This window comes from Phasianus colchicus, chromosome Z (genome assembly GCF_987193195.1).
Source record: "Phasianus colchicus chromosome Z, bPhaCol1.hap1.1, whole genome shotgun sequence".
Classification (NCBI taxonomy): Eukaryota; Metazoa; Chordata; class Aves; order Galliformes; family Phasianidae; genus Phasianus; species Phasianus colchicus.
The window spans coordinates 72,749,131-72,765,246 of NC_143476.1; the positions used below are offsets into that span (position 1 = coordinate 72,749,131).

At 38.8% G+C, this 16,116-nt stretch overlaps 1 protein-coding gene across 7 annotated transcripts in view; it reads right to left on the reverse strand.

Moving 5' to 3' along the window:
• The window catches only part of ZSWIM6 (zinc finger SWIM-type containing 6), a 112,115-nt gene that overhangs the window by 22,286 nt on the left and 73,713 nt on the right, over positions 1-16,116 (reverse strand). For 6 of the 7 annotated variants that reach the window (XM_031605447.2, XM_090132402.1, XM_090132399.1 and 3 more), the window contains 3 exons: positions 4,842-5,021; positions 3,125-3,301; positions 2,671-2,817 (listed from right to left, as the gene is read on the reverse strand). In XM_031605447.2, the coding sequence (XP_031461307.1) occupies positions 2,671-2,817; positions 3,125-3,301; positions 4,842-5,021 (504 nt within the window). The remainder of the gene's footprint in view (positions 1-2,670; positions 2,818-3,124; positions 3,302-4,841; positions 5,022-16,116) is intronic. The other variant, XM_090132397.1, reaches the window with a different exon arrangement.

The window sequence follows — 16,116 nt, forward strand, 5'->3', positions numbered from 1 at the left end:
TCTGAGTTTATGTACATCTAAATATTCACTGAATAAATAAACTCAGGTTATAGCTTCTTTTTAAAAAAGAATGAAAAAGTTAAATGAGGTATACAAGAAAAATTCACCCTTTAATTCTGAAGCAAATGAATTTTAGCATTCTAAAATTTTATACAAACACTATTTTGGATACTTTGTTTTGTACGTGTGTCACTCATCAGATAGAACATGACAAAATCCTTTAGCACTATGAATGGAAGGAAGTACATGTGAAGCTGCATCTCCAGTACTGTGTTCAGCTTTGGGCCACTCGCTACAAGAAATACCCTGGAGTGTGCCCAGAGAAGGACAAAGAAGCTAGTGAGGGGTCTGGAGCACAAGTCCTAAGGAGTGTGGCTGAGGGAACTGGGACTGTTTAGTCTGGAGAAGAGGAAGCTCAAGGGAGACCTGATAGATCTCTACAACTACCTGAAGGGGGACTGTGGTAAGGTCGAAACCTCGAGTAGCAGCAGAAGAGGTTCAGGTTGAAAAGCAGGAAAATTGTCTCTGAAAGGGTGATCAGGCATTGGAAGTGGCTGCCTACGGAGGTGGTGGAGTCACCATCTCTGGAGGTATTCAAGAAACACATGGCAATGAGAGAGATGGTTTAGTGGTCACAGTGGTCATGGGCTGATGGTTAGATTGGATAAACATAGTGGTCTTCTTCAACCTTAATTATTCTATGGTTTAAAAACGTGTAGAAGCTGTTACGGGTGCTCTGCTTCTCTTCCTACCACACATTAACTTGCAGCTGCCTTTACTTGCTCTCATTCATGGACTGCCGCCTTTCCTTAGTAACCACATGTATTACAGCAAAGCTTTAAAACACTAGAAAGTCTGCTTCTTACCTATTTAAATGTGTAGGGCTATAAAATGAAACTGTTGAACTGACTATGCAAGAGGATGAGGTTGGGTTTTGATTGTTTGGTTGTTTAAGAATCAACTGATATGTAATACAAAACACAAATAAGTTATTGCCTACTAACAAACAGCATGCACTACAGATGACATGCAGAAGTCAGTAGTACTAGTGAATAGGATTAATCACACTGACTTCCTACTGACTTATATTTCACCTCACCTACTGTGCCTATTTATGAGGTTCACTTGTGTCACTCCAAACAAAGGCATTAGTCCCACAGACATTTAACTTTAGCCCATGCAAGAGGTTCCATGTACGTCAGATCAACCACGTAAGTAAAAGCCAAGTAGAAGTATGTGGTGTTTGCTGGACTGAAATCTACAGCTGCAGAATTCATCTGCTTATATGGATGACCAGAACATACTGCAGTATTTTAAAAAATCCAAATTCCAAACGTATGAAGAAAAAGTACGAAAGCAGCAAGTGATAACATAGAAATGCCAAACTTTTTTGTTTTAGGGTAGGATTGTCTGCATTTCACACAATCCAACTTTTATTTATAATAGCATAATACTAGTTGACAGCTATAGACACTGCTCAGAGAGAAAAGGAACCTAACAGGAGTACTGAATGCCTACATACTCCCTAGCAACTGGCAATGAGAAAGAGCAGTACTAAGCCCAGCACACTTTCAGCAGACTCTCCAGACCTTAGTGACATGTACATGCATACACAACCCTGCCCTCACTTCTCCCCCCAGCTTGGGAGGCTGGAAAAGATTAAGAGATCTTAAGGGAACAGATTTTATGGAAAGATGCATTACATGACAGAAATCACTTGAAAAAATTCTCATAAGTAACAACATAACACACTTTTAAATTTTGTTCAAATCTAGGATCAATAACAGTGTATAAAACAACTAGCTCAGGTACTGTGAAACAGAAATGGAGGCACATAAGAACTACCAAACCTATTTTTTTTATTCAGATACCTACATTTTCATCATTTAGATTTTTAACTGCCCATTTCTGGGAAAACATCTGCATACACACTGAAAGATTTACAGGCGACTTCACAATGGTGTTTTAAATTAGAATGTATGAGGATCCGAATATCTAAGAGCAGCAATTAAGATCTAAGATCTGAAGTGACGTGCTTTTGGGTAGCAAGGATCAAATGGAACAAAAATTGTATCTAAGGAAGAATGTTCATTACAGGAATAATGGTCAGATGAATACCATATAAAAAAATGTTTCAAACACTCATTTCCATTTATGTTAATCCAATTTCATTTAGAAACACTAAAATTTAAGGTGTTAAGAGACTCAATAAAGAAACGGCCAAATTTGATGAATTTCTGTAGTGCAGACTTCGCCTTGCTATAACCCTCAACGTAAACTTAGGATCTCCTCTCAGAAGCGTACAGCTCAGCTAAATTATGTGTCAGTGGAAGAAATGATTAAAAATACCCAACGTGTATATAAAGCTCTGTTTGAAAGGCTGTAAGTTACACAGAATTTACACTGTGTAATCAAAACCCCTGACTGGGATATAGACCCAGCTGTGTCAGACATACTGCGGAAGTCAGAACCAAGTCCTTGCTCTACAGAACTTGTACAGAAAGCCCTCAATCTCCAGAATGCTGTATTACCACCATGATCATTTGTAATACACAGTTTAAGGCACCTTTTTAGCATTATAGCTTCAAAAACAGTTTTCTCATGCAAAGTTCTAGTCCAGCATTATTGTCATCTCATTGCATTCTTTGCCATTCTCCTCTCTGCAATTACCTTTCTTCTGAGCCCGGAACACTTCCAGTTGTTTCTGCTGCTGCCTTCTTAGTGTATTAACAATAGCTATTGCTAGCCTCAGTGCTTCTCTTGGGTATCCATGAGATCGTAATGCATCCACCCTTGCACAGGCTGTAGGAACATGTTCTAAAATGGAGAAAATAATTGAGAAATAGCAATGCTTCCATGTCTGCAATGGCCTGTTTTGCTAGGTTAACTCCAAAGGGTTATTTTTTCTTCTTTTTTTTTTTCTTTGTTTTGATTTTTTTGTTTTGTTTTGTTTTTACTATGCAGAAGAGACCTTAAGGACTACTGTTGAGACCAGTGTTTCAAGGGAGCGTCTGTTCTTTTCGCCAGGGTTTTCATTCATCTCCCCCCACCCCTCCAAAATAATGCCATAGAAACTAAACAAAGCGCCAAGTCATGGAAATGTCTTTCCGGTTCAGCCACTTACCATGCCAGAGGGGCCACCCGTGAGAGTCAAAGAGCGAGTTTTCAGAGTCGTCATGGTAACAGTAGTTGGTGTATAGGTCACTGCTGATAATGTGCTGTAAGTGGCTGTCCTGCCAGTGAAGATCGCACGCCTCAATGGCTCGAGTGAACACCGTCCGATGGGGCCTGTTCGATGAATCTGTCATTTTCACAAGTTCAGAAAGCTGCATCAGCTTTTACACATTCAAATGTGAATAAGTCATTCACAGTATTCTTGTCTTCTGCCTATTCACAACCCCCAACTGATGGCAGCCTGTCTTGCCCCTCTGCAAGGACCAGACTGCAGATGACATTTCACGTCCTACCATCAAACAGGTCAAACCAAGAGTGCATCATTCCCATTTGGGAAGAGAACTATGGAACAACAAGATTACTGCTAAACAGGGCTTTGCAAAAGGAACACCTAAGATGAAGAACATTTGACAGCTCTCCTGAAAACAGGCTTAGAAAGGTATATGGCACAGCTACTCAGACATTCACAGCTTTTCCCATTCTGGAGCTGCTAGGATGCAGGATGGATGAACAGCACATGAAGGACTTCCATTGTTCTCCTTTGAAAGTGACATTAACTCCGAGCACTTGTTCAATTTTCTCCTCATAAACATATAAAAATACTGTAGGTAAAACAAGGCACTGAGGGCAAGGGACTGACATAACCCTTACTGGGTATCGTCCAATGGCAGAAGTGTTGTTAATACAGCTCTGTCTGTGTGTATGTGAGATGCTATGCCGAAGCTGCTACTAGTCTGTTCAGGCTGGACAGAACATCAAGAGATTCAGTAAGCAAAACCAATCTCCACAGGGAGTTTTATGCTGAATGAAATTCTGGCCCAGCTAGCTGTAAGGTTTATAAAGGAACTACATATAAACTATTTTCTTCCAAGAAAACGAAACAAGGAAAAACCCATCTAAAGCCAAATCTTCCACCTCCCACAACTAATTAATTATAATTTCATCATAAGTATATATGAAATATGTATCAAAATACTGAGTATTTTGAAGATTACAAGGTTTTCCTCCCTGCTCCCAGAGAAATCTTGCATTTTCCCCACTTGTTAGCCAGAATAATAATCTTGCTTGAAGAGGACCAGACAAGGCTTCTGTCAGATTTAATAATCACATTTTCAATTATCAAGAATGATATTGAGTAAGAAGAGATGCTTCCTTGAAGAAGTCAGAGTGCTGCCTCTGCACCCCACCCAAAACCTGGAAATGTAGACTGCACAACAAGAGCACATTCCACAAATAACAGCTTTACTTTCTCACACACTCAGTTTTAATGCAGCTGCAACAGATCTCTCTTTAAATAAGCATCGAAGGCTTTGTAACTGCAAACAAAAACCCCAGCACTGGAAGAGATACAAAACTGTAGTCAAGCACAGAAACAACAGGCTTTTACATGACATACTTCAATTTTCATGCAACAAGTATTTAGAAGGACCAAGTGAAAAGTTAGAAGACCTAACTAAACACAAATACTTGCTTTGAAAATGTTGCAGCCCCAGCACAAAAAAACTACCCTTTCTGCAAGGACAATATTAGTGAAAATAAATTTGGCTGGTCAATTTTTAACAAGAAAGTTACTAGTCCCAGGAAAGAGTGCTGAATTCTGCAAGGCTAGAGTACATAAGATAGAGGTTATATTATATGTTGCAGTCAGTGCATATGTGTAGGCTCACCTTGGTTAGCATTTGCACCCTGAGGCAAAGCATTGGTTAAATTGGGCAGCTCGTTTCCATGGTTTCCATCTTCCCAGGGACAAACATCCACACTGTTCCATTTTTTCAGCTGTTTTAGCCAACTGGCCTTCTGCTCCAACTTGCAGTGGGGATTTAAGACTATACACATCCACAGAGCACCTGATTTTAAAAAAATTGCTAAATTATGTTTTCTATTAAAAATGCAGCAGCCATTGACTAATTGCAAACTTCTATACTGTAAGACTTTCACTCTTCCCTCAAAGGCTATACTGCTTACTTCCCAGCTATGCCTAGCATCAGGAAGGCTGAATTCCTGACACAGAACCTGACCCATCTGAGCAGTTGAAGGACTGTATCAAGCCAAACTTCTCTATTAAAAGGTATTTAGCATATCTTTTGTATTAGAAAATCTAGAGTTCACAACGAATGGGTCGTCAGTCAGCAGTATCAGTCAAAAGCAAACAAGAATTCAGAAAGTTACAGCAGGACGTTACCCAAGTTTTTTCCTTTTATTTTTTGTATCAGAAGTGAATGTTGCTTTCTGCAAACTAAATCTATGTATCTTTCAGCTTCACATTACAGGAACCATGAAAGCGTGTAAGTAAACTACATACTTTGTGAACATATGCTTCCTAGTAGAAGCACTGCTGAATATATACTGCAGTTTCCAAACATTTCCATCTCAAAGATCCAGTAAGCACTGGCTTTGTGAATTCTTACAGGTCAAAGATATGTTTTGCTGCAATTACTCCAGTAATTTGGATACACTAGAAAATTTGTTTTACATTCTCTCTTCATGGAGCTCTAAAAGAAAGCTAATTTGTGCTGACACTTCACATATACCATCACTTTAGAACCTGCTCCCTGCCTCTGGATGACAGGGCAGGCAGTGCAGGCATAAATACATCAATGCATCTAGTAACAATTTTCAAATGCAAGGATTTTTCTCTAAATTAGCTGTCTCTTCATCAGTGCGAACTCTGACAGAAGCAGGAAGACATCAGAAAGTGCTACTTAGCAGCAGTTCATTTGCTTATCAAGAACATGCCTTATACACTACAAGAAATCTAGAGACTCTGCCCAAACTATGCAATCTTCATGATAGACTGAACAAAACAATGCAGCTGGTTCTGCCAGGACAATAAGATTTTTACATTCATGTACTCTTTTGCTAACTAAGAATGCAAAATGGACAGAGTACAGGCCATTGCATTACTTTCATTCTTAGAGTAGCTCAGCATGCTGGTATGCCACAATACAGGAGCCAGAGGAAACAGAACCTGATCCTTAAGGTTATAATTCCCCAGATACTCTGACTATCAAGGATAAGGAACTAATAGCAGAGAAATCTGAACACCAACAAAATAAAATGTGGTACTATGCAGAATTCCAAAGAGATCATAGAATCATAGAATTGATCAGGTTGGAAAAGACCTTAAGGATCATCAAGCCCAACTGCCACCTCACCATACTACCCTAACTCTTGCCCTATCACTATCAAACCATGTAAACAGCCGTTCCCCCTCCCGTTCATACACTCCCTTCAAGTACTGGAAGGCCACAATGAGGCCACTTACTCCTCCAGACTCAATTTCAGAACTCCTTTCTCTAGAAGTAGATATTCTAGAGAGAAGGATGCTCCATTACCCAAACCACTGTGTTAGTCATAGCCACATGCACTGCAGACAACACTGGGACTGAATTTTTGCAACACAGACTACAGCTGCCCACTCTTAAATACAGTAACAGCAAATTCGCATTCTTCTTGTTTTGTTGTTTAGGTGTCTAAAATTTATCATGGGAGTAAGATGTTTTTAAAGTGTTTTAAGATTAAATCTTATGACTTTGCTTTAAACACCCGTTTGAACAAGCTTCACTTGATTCAATAAACATCTGTGCACACTCAGTACTGCCCCATACATAAGGAGCACATGTCTTGTAATCTGTAAAACAAAAGATGGGTATGGGCATACTGGAACATCTTGAAGAAGAGTTAACTTGGGTTTATTTTCTTTTTTTTTTTATTTTCAACATGAAGCACTACTTGAGGGCACAGAGGGGACACTGAATCTCTCAGCATCTTCATAAAAACAAACAAAAAAACCCTCAAAAAACCAAACCCACACACTTTTAATACCTTTCAGCAGGACTCCCAGTGTTTTCAGACTAAAGCAAAAGAAAGTGGAGTATTGTAACTGAATTTGGGAAGCATTTCAGCCATTCGGTCAGGCAGAACACACGCTGCTGATTATACAACATCCCTACAAAATGAGTAACCTTTTACTTTTCTATATCTCAAGCACCAGTAAAGGTGAAGGAATAACATGCCTTCTCCAGAAGCTCCACTCCACAGACAGGAAAGAGAAGAGATAACCGAAAGTACCAAAAGCCTCTAAAAACTTATTTCCTTTGAAGAGGGTAATTACTTTGAGCATAACTACACTGTCAGCAGCCCATCTCAGAAACCCAGGCTATTTTTATGCAAATGAAGCACAAGGAAAAGTGTATTTCTAATAAACTGCACACAGACCACTCCCACTTTCAATAGCACCCAACTTCACACTCCCACCGACACGAGCGTGAGCTGTGTGTGTATCTGGGCTGGTTAAGGCCCTGGCACAGCCCTGCAGGCTGCTCCATCCTGGCACCACAGGGAAGCATGTGACAAACTCCCCTCCAGAAGAGAAAGGAACAGAAAGAGCCTGGGGCTCAACTCCTGTAGTGCTACAACCACGTGGAAGAGAGAAGCACATTGCCAGTGACCCTACAGTCTTCAACCTACTGGGGGCTCTGGGTTTTTTGGTTGTTTTCTTTATTTTTTTTCTTTTCCCTAGTGAGTGTATGCGCTTGTCTGTACTCTCATTTCTTCCTCATCCTTCTCCCTGAGCGCATTGCCCCTTTTCTGACATCTGCTCCATCCAGGCTTCTTCCATTTGCTGGCCCTTGTCCTGCTTTCTAGCACTGAGAAGTCTGAGAAAAACATTTGTTCCTGCCCAGATTTTACCACACACCAACTGGAAGAACTCTGGAGGACATTCTTCCCATTTCGCTCTACTGTGCTCAATGGGAGCCCTCCACCCAGAGCTGGTCACTGACCCATAGACTTACACTGGCCTCAAACAAGAAATTCGCTTTTCTGTGTAATGAATCCTACACCAGGAAACTGTCAATTTCTGGAAAATGCATTCCTGGCACTCTCAAGTTTACTGTTTGACTAGGTGTCACAAATCCCACCTGCAGTATGCACAAATGTCTAATTAAATGAAAAAGAGCAAGAACATGTTTGTGTTTACACATTTTGTCTTTCTCTGTACCAAAGCACTCTCTCCCACCTCCCTTTCCCCAGGCACCACCTATCTTTTCATACAAGATCTCAGAACTAAAACTAAAGTAGTTCAGGTTCAGATCCCTAGACTATGAAAGAAGTCTTTCCAACACAAAACTAGTACAGTACCAAACAATCATAAACCATGATGTAGAATTTATTTTTCTCCAGTAGGTAACTGTAAGGTAAGTCATGCTGTGTGTGCAATTTGGTATTAATTTCACAAGGCAATGAATCACAGAACTGTCCACTGCAGGAAGGAATTGTCTATTTTGGTTCAACAATAATCCTCTTGACCTGAAAACAGCTACCTTTGCTAAACAAACTGTTAGTTCAATCAGACCTCTTTTTGGAACCACACAGTTGTCATTCATCTTTAGTGTGCCTCATATCACAAAAACATAGGTTATATTATTGCTTGTTACGGAACATATGCCTTTTTTTCATGTATGCAAACATCAGTACTTTGGGTATCACTCAGTAAACACCCAAACCTCTAAATTCATGAGGGAGAAAGGACAGCATCTCTTTACACTGAGCAGGATTTGAACCAGCAAATTGAAAAATTCAAATAAGTACAACTTAAAACATCTAAAAATAGGTGATGCATAATTACACATCCTGCATAAGAGTGTATTCATGAAGTTAAAGGAAGTCTGAGGAATATATACGTAGTCTCCTTAAGGACAGAGCACTGCTCAGTTTTCAGAAATTCATCCCATTATATTTTACTCTTACACCAGTAAATCAGAGAGTGGTGGTGAAAACAGTTTTAGGAGGGGGTAGGGCACTGAGCATGAGCGAAGATCCAGCACACAATTTTGTGTGACTGACTGCAGTTCACAGAATCACAGAATCACTAAGGTTGGAAAAGACCTATAAGATCATCCAGTCCAACCATCCACCTATCACCAATAGTTCTCGCTAAACCATGATATGGTTTACTCAACACAACATCCAAACATTCCTTGAACACCTCCAGGGTCGGTGACTCCACCACCTCCCTGGGCAGCCCATTCCAGTGCCTGACCACTCTTTCAGAGAAGTAGTATTTCCTAACATCCAGCCTGAATCTTCCCTGGCACAGCTTGAAACCATTCCTTCTAGACCTCTAGTCCTAGTTCTCCCAGGAAATCTGTTTTTCCTAAAAATATTACACTATCTTGTCAGAGCTGTAGTTTAACAAATCGTAATGCATAATCTTAATATACTTAAGATCAATACACATATTTTCAAATTGAAAATATACAGAAATACATCCATGTGCAAATAGAAAAATACAGAAAATAGATGCAGATCTAATTCAAAATTTCCTTGCTTTCTCTGTTACTGTATATCTGTTTCTCTAAAACTAAAAACCCCCACCTTTCCAAGTTGGTAGCATTTTATCATTTCAAAGGAAATGGAGCAAGGTAATCAAAATCATTCCCATTGTGCAACCCACAGCTCAGCTTCAGGACTTGCTGTACACTTGCCCTACTTGAATCTCATCAACTCAGTTATAAAAACATCATTTTCCAGCACTGGGAGTTGCAGAATAGAAACAATAATAGGAGACAGAACCTATGACCCCTTTATAATGCAAGTATTAGCAAAGGATTTAAAAGTGGTTTACATCAGGTTTTTAAACACATACACACTTTCAGTGGGACAGCCACTTGGAAGGTGGCAAATGCTATTTATTGCTTCTCAACAAGGAGGACAAGTGCCTTCAGAATGACTGGTAAAGCCACCTCCTTCCTCCTGTCATGAAGAGATCTCCGTTAGAACAGAGCATAATCAGGAGCCTCACTAGAGAACACTCCAATTAAACAGTAGCTTTTATGAAAGAGCGAAGATAGGCAAAGCACTTCAGAGCTGTGGTGTCCCTGATAAGAATCTGATAAGGAAAAGTACTAGCAGTGTTCAGCTGGATCCAAGTTGCAATTTTATTCATAAAAACAATCCCTTAATGTACTGTGGTCTCTCTATGCAACCTTCAGGAAAAAAAAAAGGCTTGCTGTGGGTGCTGTATTTCTTGGAGAACAGAATGTTTCATTTTGCTCTAATTCATTCTATTACTGAATTAAACTTTGATGTATTGGTCTTGACAAGTGCTTCATGCTGATTGTATTGTGTATGATAGTATAATCACTCCCCATGCATTTCACACAAGCTGGCTGATTAACGCAATAGATTACCTGCAGCACGGATGACAACAGAGAATCACTGCACTACTCTGCACACTAAACTCCAAATGTGCATTATAGGGAGTGCAGGAGTACTGCAAAAAAAATTAAATAAAATAAAACTAGTTCCTTAAGTTTTCCTTTCCCTCTTACTCCATTCTTCTGCTCCAAAGGCTAAAATCACACATATATTTGGCTAAAATGGACACCTGCATTATGAAATTTTATTCTAAACTATCATCAATTACATGCTCTGGTCCATGTTTATCAAGCAATAACCACTGCAGTCTTCCTATGCTTCAACTTCTACACAACAAAACAGGAACCAGCGTAAGTATCTGTCATCTCACTTGAGCACTTTGTTGTGGACTATGCTTTTATTTTTATTTTGTTGTTGTTGTTTCAAACTGCTGTAACAGATATCCATCCATTTGTCCAAATGGTTACACAGAAGAACTGAAATTTACTTCATACTACAGTATCCTTAAGAAAGCATTTAAGTATCTGTCATATGTCAATTATGTGCCCCTCTAGGCACTTATAGTACCCTACATTGATCAACTTCTCTAATATTGACAAAACAATTTATTCACTTGGTCACAAAGAATCATTTTATGGTGAAAGTATTGCTCACACTAGCACAAACAGCACAAATAGCAGAAATATACTATTTCATGAACATCTTGAAAAGGTTCTCTACATTTTTTTTTTAATCATTACCAGCATTTACAACAAGCTGGTGAACAAAAGCACTCTGTCCAAAGAATGGACTAGCTATTTTACCAGATATTTAACTATTTAACTATTCATTCTCAGCAGTCATCTTATTTTCAGAGACTGACAATTTTCAGAAAAAAAAAAAGTTGATGTATCTACTAATTATAAAAGCATTAATCCACCTTCATTTAAATTGACGGATGAATTTCTCTCATACAAAATTGTGAAGTTTGAGAGGAACAAGATACCCATAAAAGAAAGGGAGGGAAATACCTTTTATCCCTCAAAAAAAGCATAGACAGTCTATCACATAGTGGGAAAGGTCAAAAAATAAATGATTACCATTACTGTGCTTACAGAACCTGAATAGCCAACTATAAATGGCAAGAAGAATACATTCTGACAACCTAGTCTGAATTCTTTCACAGTCTAAGATTTCCTGGGTTATTTTCAGCTTCCATATCAAAAGTATGTTCCTTTTACAAAGGAACATACTTCAATTTTAAGATTTTCCACTACAAAAATCTATCATAGTTACTGGTGAGCTCCACTGCAAGTTCTAACATTATCACCTCAGAAGAAGTAGACAGAACACATCTCTGTATAGAAAGGTGGCCTGGCTTCATTCAGCAGGGAAATGAAGGTGACAGCAACAATTGAGACACTCTAGGGCCATGACAGCAATTTCTTTAAGTTGTCATCCATAACTCAGGCTGCAGAGCAGCAGAAGTGTCTTGTGTTGATAACTCAAAAGTACTGTTAATTTAGTGCCTCCAGTAGCATAAATCATTTCAATGCAGTGACATGTATTAATAGCTTATTCTGTGAAAGAGCAACGCAACCTTATGTGTGCCTTCAGTTCACGCACATTTTCTATCTATATAGCAGTTGCACCATGGCAGCTAAGTTTAAAAAAATCAACAGGGATCAAAGGATTATCAGTGAAGCAAGGATAGCCTACTGGATGCTATACAGACATAGACACAAATACCTATGACATCACTCCACCTAAGCTTCGCAACTGAGCAAAGCGCAATGCATCCCACCACCTTTGAAACACAGGCGTTCCAATAGCTTTCACTTCAAGGCCAGAAATGTGATACATGAAATTGCTTTACCTAAACTAGGAAATTTTAAGGTTATTTTCCAAAGGTGCAGGAATTACGTAGATATTGACATACATCTGACACTTGAGAATTACATTCTTGCCATATCACTTCAGAAATACCAGAAATTATAAAGAAAAGTCCAGCATAATTGATACTACACCAGGAATGCATGAAGTATGAAGCTTAATAAAAAATGATGTCAGAGATCAAAAACTGCATTTCTGTGACTCCTTTATGACAGCCCTGAAGTAGCCACCAGATCTAGCATCAAGAAGGAATTTCTTTAGTGGCATACTGACAACAATTCCAACTGCTTTTGTGTCTTTCTCCCCTCTCCCTTAAGTGCTAAGCAGAGATAATTTGTTTACGACAGCTGGCATGTCTCATTTGTACAAGTTTGTCTGTCTCTCTAATTGCAAAGGGAAGGAATACCTAAGACAGAAATATAGATTGAGAATAGCTCCATTTAGGTTGAAAGAATTTAACTTGCTATTTCTAGAGATGAATATAAGTTTGTATCAGAAAAATTTAGAGTGGTTTTCAAATCAAAAAGACTTGTTTAATTCAATCACTAGCTTGATTGAGGAAAAACAGTAATTAAATCTTTCTTAATTAATCTATAATGATTCTTTACCTATATTCAACATCTAGAATTATGTTTTGAATGTAGGGCAAAGTGTTACTAATAAAATGTTATGCATCATCCTTCAGGAAGTACACTGCAGTATTTTTATGTGATGTGACCTTGTAAAATGATATTTTAGTTCTAAAGTTTAGTGTGAAAATGTGTCACTAATCCAGAAAACTGTCAAAATATCAGCAAACGAACTCAGATTACCAGGATGTCACAGCACTTAGAAAGTAGCCCACATTAGCTTTAAGTGATATAATGAAGAATACTAGACCTGCTAGGGCAAATACATGCTTTTCTGTTCAGGAAATATCTTTACAGGAACAATCCACTCTGCATGCCTAGCAGAAAGAGAAGTGAGATAGTCACCAAGGAAAGCTTGATGCCACAAATGAAGCGCATGGCAATACTGTGAGAAGTTCATACCCTGAAACTTCAGAACTAACAAGTTCTGAAGCATTAGAGAGCACCCAGTTGGATATACAGAATGCCATTTTAGTTCTCCTCAGTTTTGTGAAATAAAAGAACCAAATGAGAACAAGATAAGCGGACAAAAACCCAGAACACGTCCGACCATTATTCGTGGCCCTGCACTGCAAGAGCTCTCTGGAGCTTCCCTATGAAAAAGCCACCATCTTTCTGTTCCATTCAAAGATAGTCTTTGAACAACTTCCCTCCTCCTTAAACTGCTCTTAAATATCAAAATGGAGGTAATCTGCTGGAAATGTTTGTTTCGAAACATGCAAATTACATGAAGTTTCTTCACAGGAAAGGCAGGCAACAGGATATAAAGACAATGAAAATAGTAGTACACAAAAAAAAATCTGATCCTGTAATCTACATGTTGACAAGCTGTTGGGCTCCATCACTCGACCAAGTAGTAGATACTTGTCTTAGATTTTTCTACTTGACTGCTTTCATCAGATTAAGCATCTGGGATTTAATTTAACAGTTTCAGCTTTATTAAGCTGTCACAAGCACAGCCCCACTTTGATAACAGTAGCTGCTCCAATTATGGCTTGGTTTAGGGTTGTCAAGTATAATGATTCATTCATGGCACATGAGAAGCAATAAAAGGTTGTTTTGCATTACAGCTTTAAAGATGTGGGCACTTTTTTCATTTAATTTGTCACTTAGCTTTTGCTAAGAGGACATTTAAATTGCAGTAAAAGGCAAATGGGTCTTTTAGTTTAAATGTAATCCCCATCTTTAAATGATCTGTAATGGCACAGTGTTCGAGTGGGAACACTATTGTTTCACAGTGGGCCCTGATGGTGACATGTGACATTTGTATTCAGGTCCTGTATTATCCATGTGGCTAAAGGGCTTCCAATTTCATTTCACAGCCAGAAGCCAGCAGAAAACACCAATTAACTTGCAGATCCCACTTGCCGACAAAACTCAGCCTCTTCTCTATGTCTGACATCTAGCAGTGCTCAACATTAATTCCAAAGCAGAGCCTTGCAGCCCTCACAATCCCTGTGCTGGGGCATAAAGTCAAATTCTCCCCTTTTATTAAGGTGATATTTTCCCTTTTGTAGACCACAAGCAACATATATTTAATTTTGATGGATGAATATTATAGAATTACTGCTATAGTAAGATTACAAGGACCAGCTTTTTCCTCTAGAGTACAAAGGTTAACTGACCTTTCCTTGAAATCAGAGATATCAGTTCAATGGGCATCAGCACTGTGCATTTCCATATTCCTCCATTTTATCAATGCAATTTAATTAAAAAGGCAATACAAGGGCTTCAGATAATTAATCATTCTGATATACTGAAGTCTTCCACCATGGTGGAGTTAAACGCCTAAAGATCAGCATGTGGAATTTACTTACTGAAACAAAGCACCATTTAAACAGCAACAACATGAAGAAATCCAGCTCAGCTTTAAAATCTGGAAAGCGCATTCACAGATTACTGTGGCAAGTTGGAAGTGTTCAGCAGTGCACCACTGAAGTCATATTTATGTTCTCCTAGCAGGAAAAGTATATAAGGAAGGCTTATAACCTCAGCCTGTAATCTTGACCTTGCCAATACCACACCATTTGGAGTTCCCTAAGTAGTACTTAGCTCAACCCCTTCTTTGACATACAATAGGGGAAATCAGCTGGGAATAATTGTTACATACTTCCTCTTGATCTGAAGGCTTTAAAAAACAACAAAGAAGTCCTACAAACAACTAGTTAGTTAAATGGAGTCTTTTGAATGATTGCTTACTGAATTGTATTAGAAAATTGCCAAGCTCCCACTTAAGAGAGGCAAAGTATTTACTTTTACTCAACTTATTTAAATCAGTACCTCTGAACACTCAAGCCCAATCTGACTTCTAATGAAGTCAGTGCAATTTACCATAAACTCCAGTAGAAACTGATCAGGGACTTGTGTGCCCTTCCAGTACACTTGCCAACACTCGATGGCAAGCAGGAAGCATCAGTTAAGTTCTAATGAAAGGTTCAAGTGACACAGTAAAGGAGTAAAGCTGAAGTTATTTAAGTACGCTTAAAAGCCTATGCCAAGATGGAACTGACAAAGTGGCCATAAGCCTAGTGGTTGGCAGACAGCATACCAGGACATGCAAGCAAGCCTTTATTAAGCAGAGTCTATATTTACATACTTCACATGTCCTAAAGTCTTCCATAACTACCATGCTACATTGCTACTCACCTGCAAAATAAGTGAGATCATAAATAACTTTTTTTTTTTTAATAAAAGCCATACATGTTTAACGCTCTCAGAGTACTTTGAGCAGATAATACAGTAAGTGAAGCATGCAAAGGCCTATCCCACCCTTTTCATTGTTATTTAGTTCCCTGACAGCTGAGAAGATGAGAACAAGACAGGAAACAAACATTGTTTTAAAATATATTGATAGCCAAGTTCTCTCTGCCACTACCAGAACTGTCAGTCTCTACAGACATCTTGCTTCTTCTTCTGTAGTTTGCTACAGCAATTCCAGCTTGTCTTAAAACCTCTTTCATATATAATTATATTTTTTTTAAGTGATGCATGTTTCATCTGGAATGGGGGACATGTCTAACTATAATGAAACTCAAGGTGAGATCTTAACAAAGACATGGGAGCAGCTTGTACTTTTCACACAAGATAGGAGTCCAGTTGGAGAGATTCATCCAGTTAAGAAGTGGTGTTCTGCCTTAGCCAGCTATGCATCTGACATGCATGAAATATTGGTTATTGAAAATCTCTCTCAGGATCAAAATACTTTGATACCATCAGAGGAGACAGCGCAGTGCAGGACTGAAACTCAGATTACAAATATAGCAGCTGAAGTAGCGGTGAA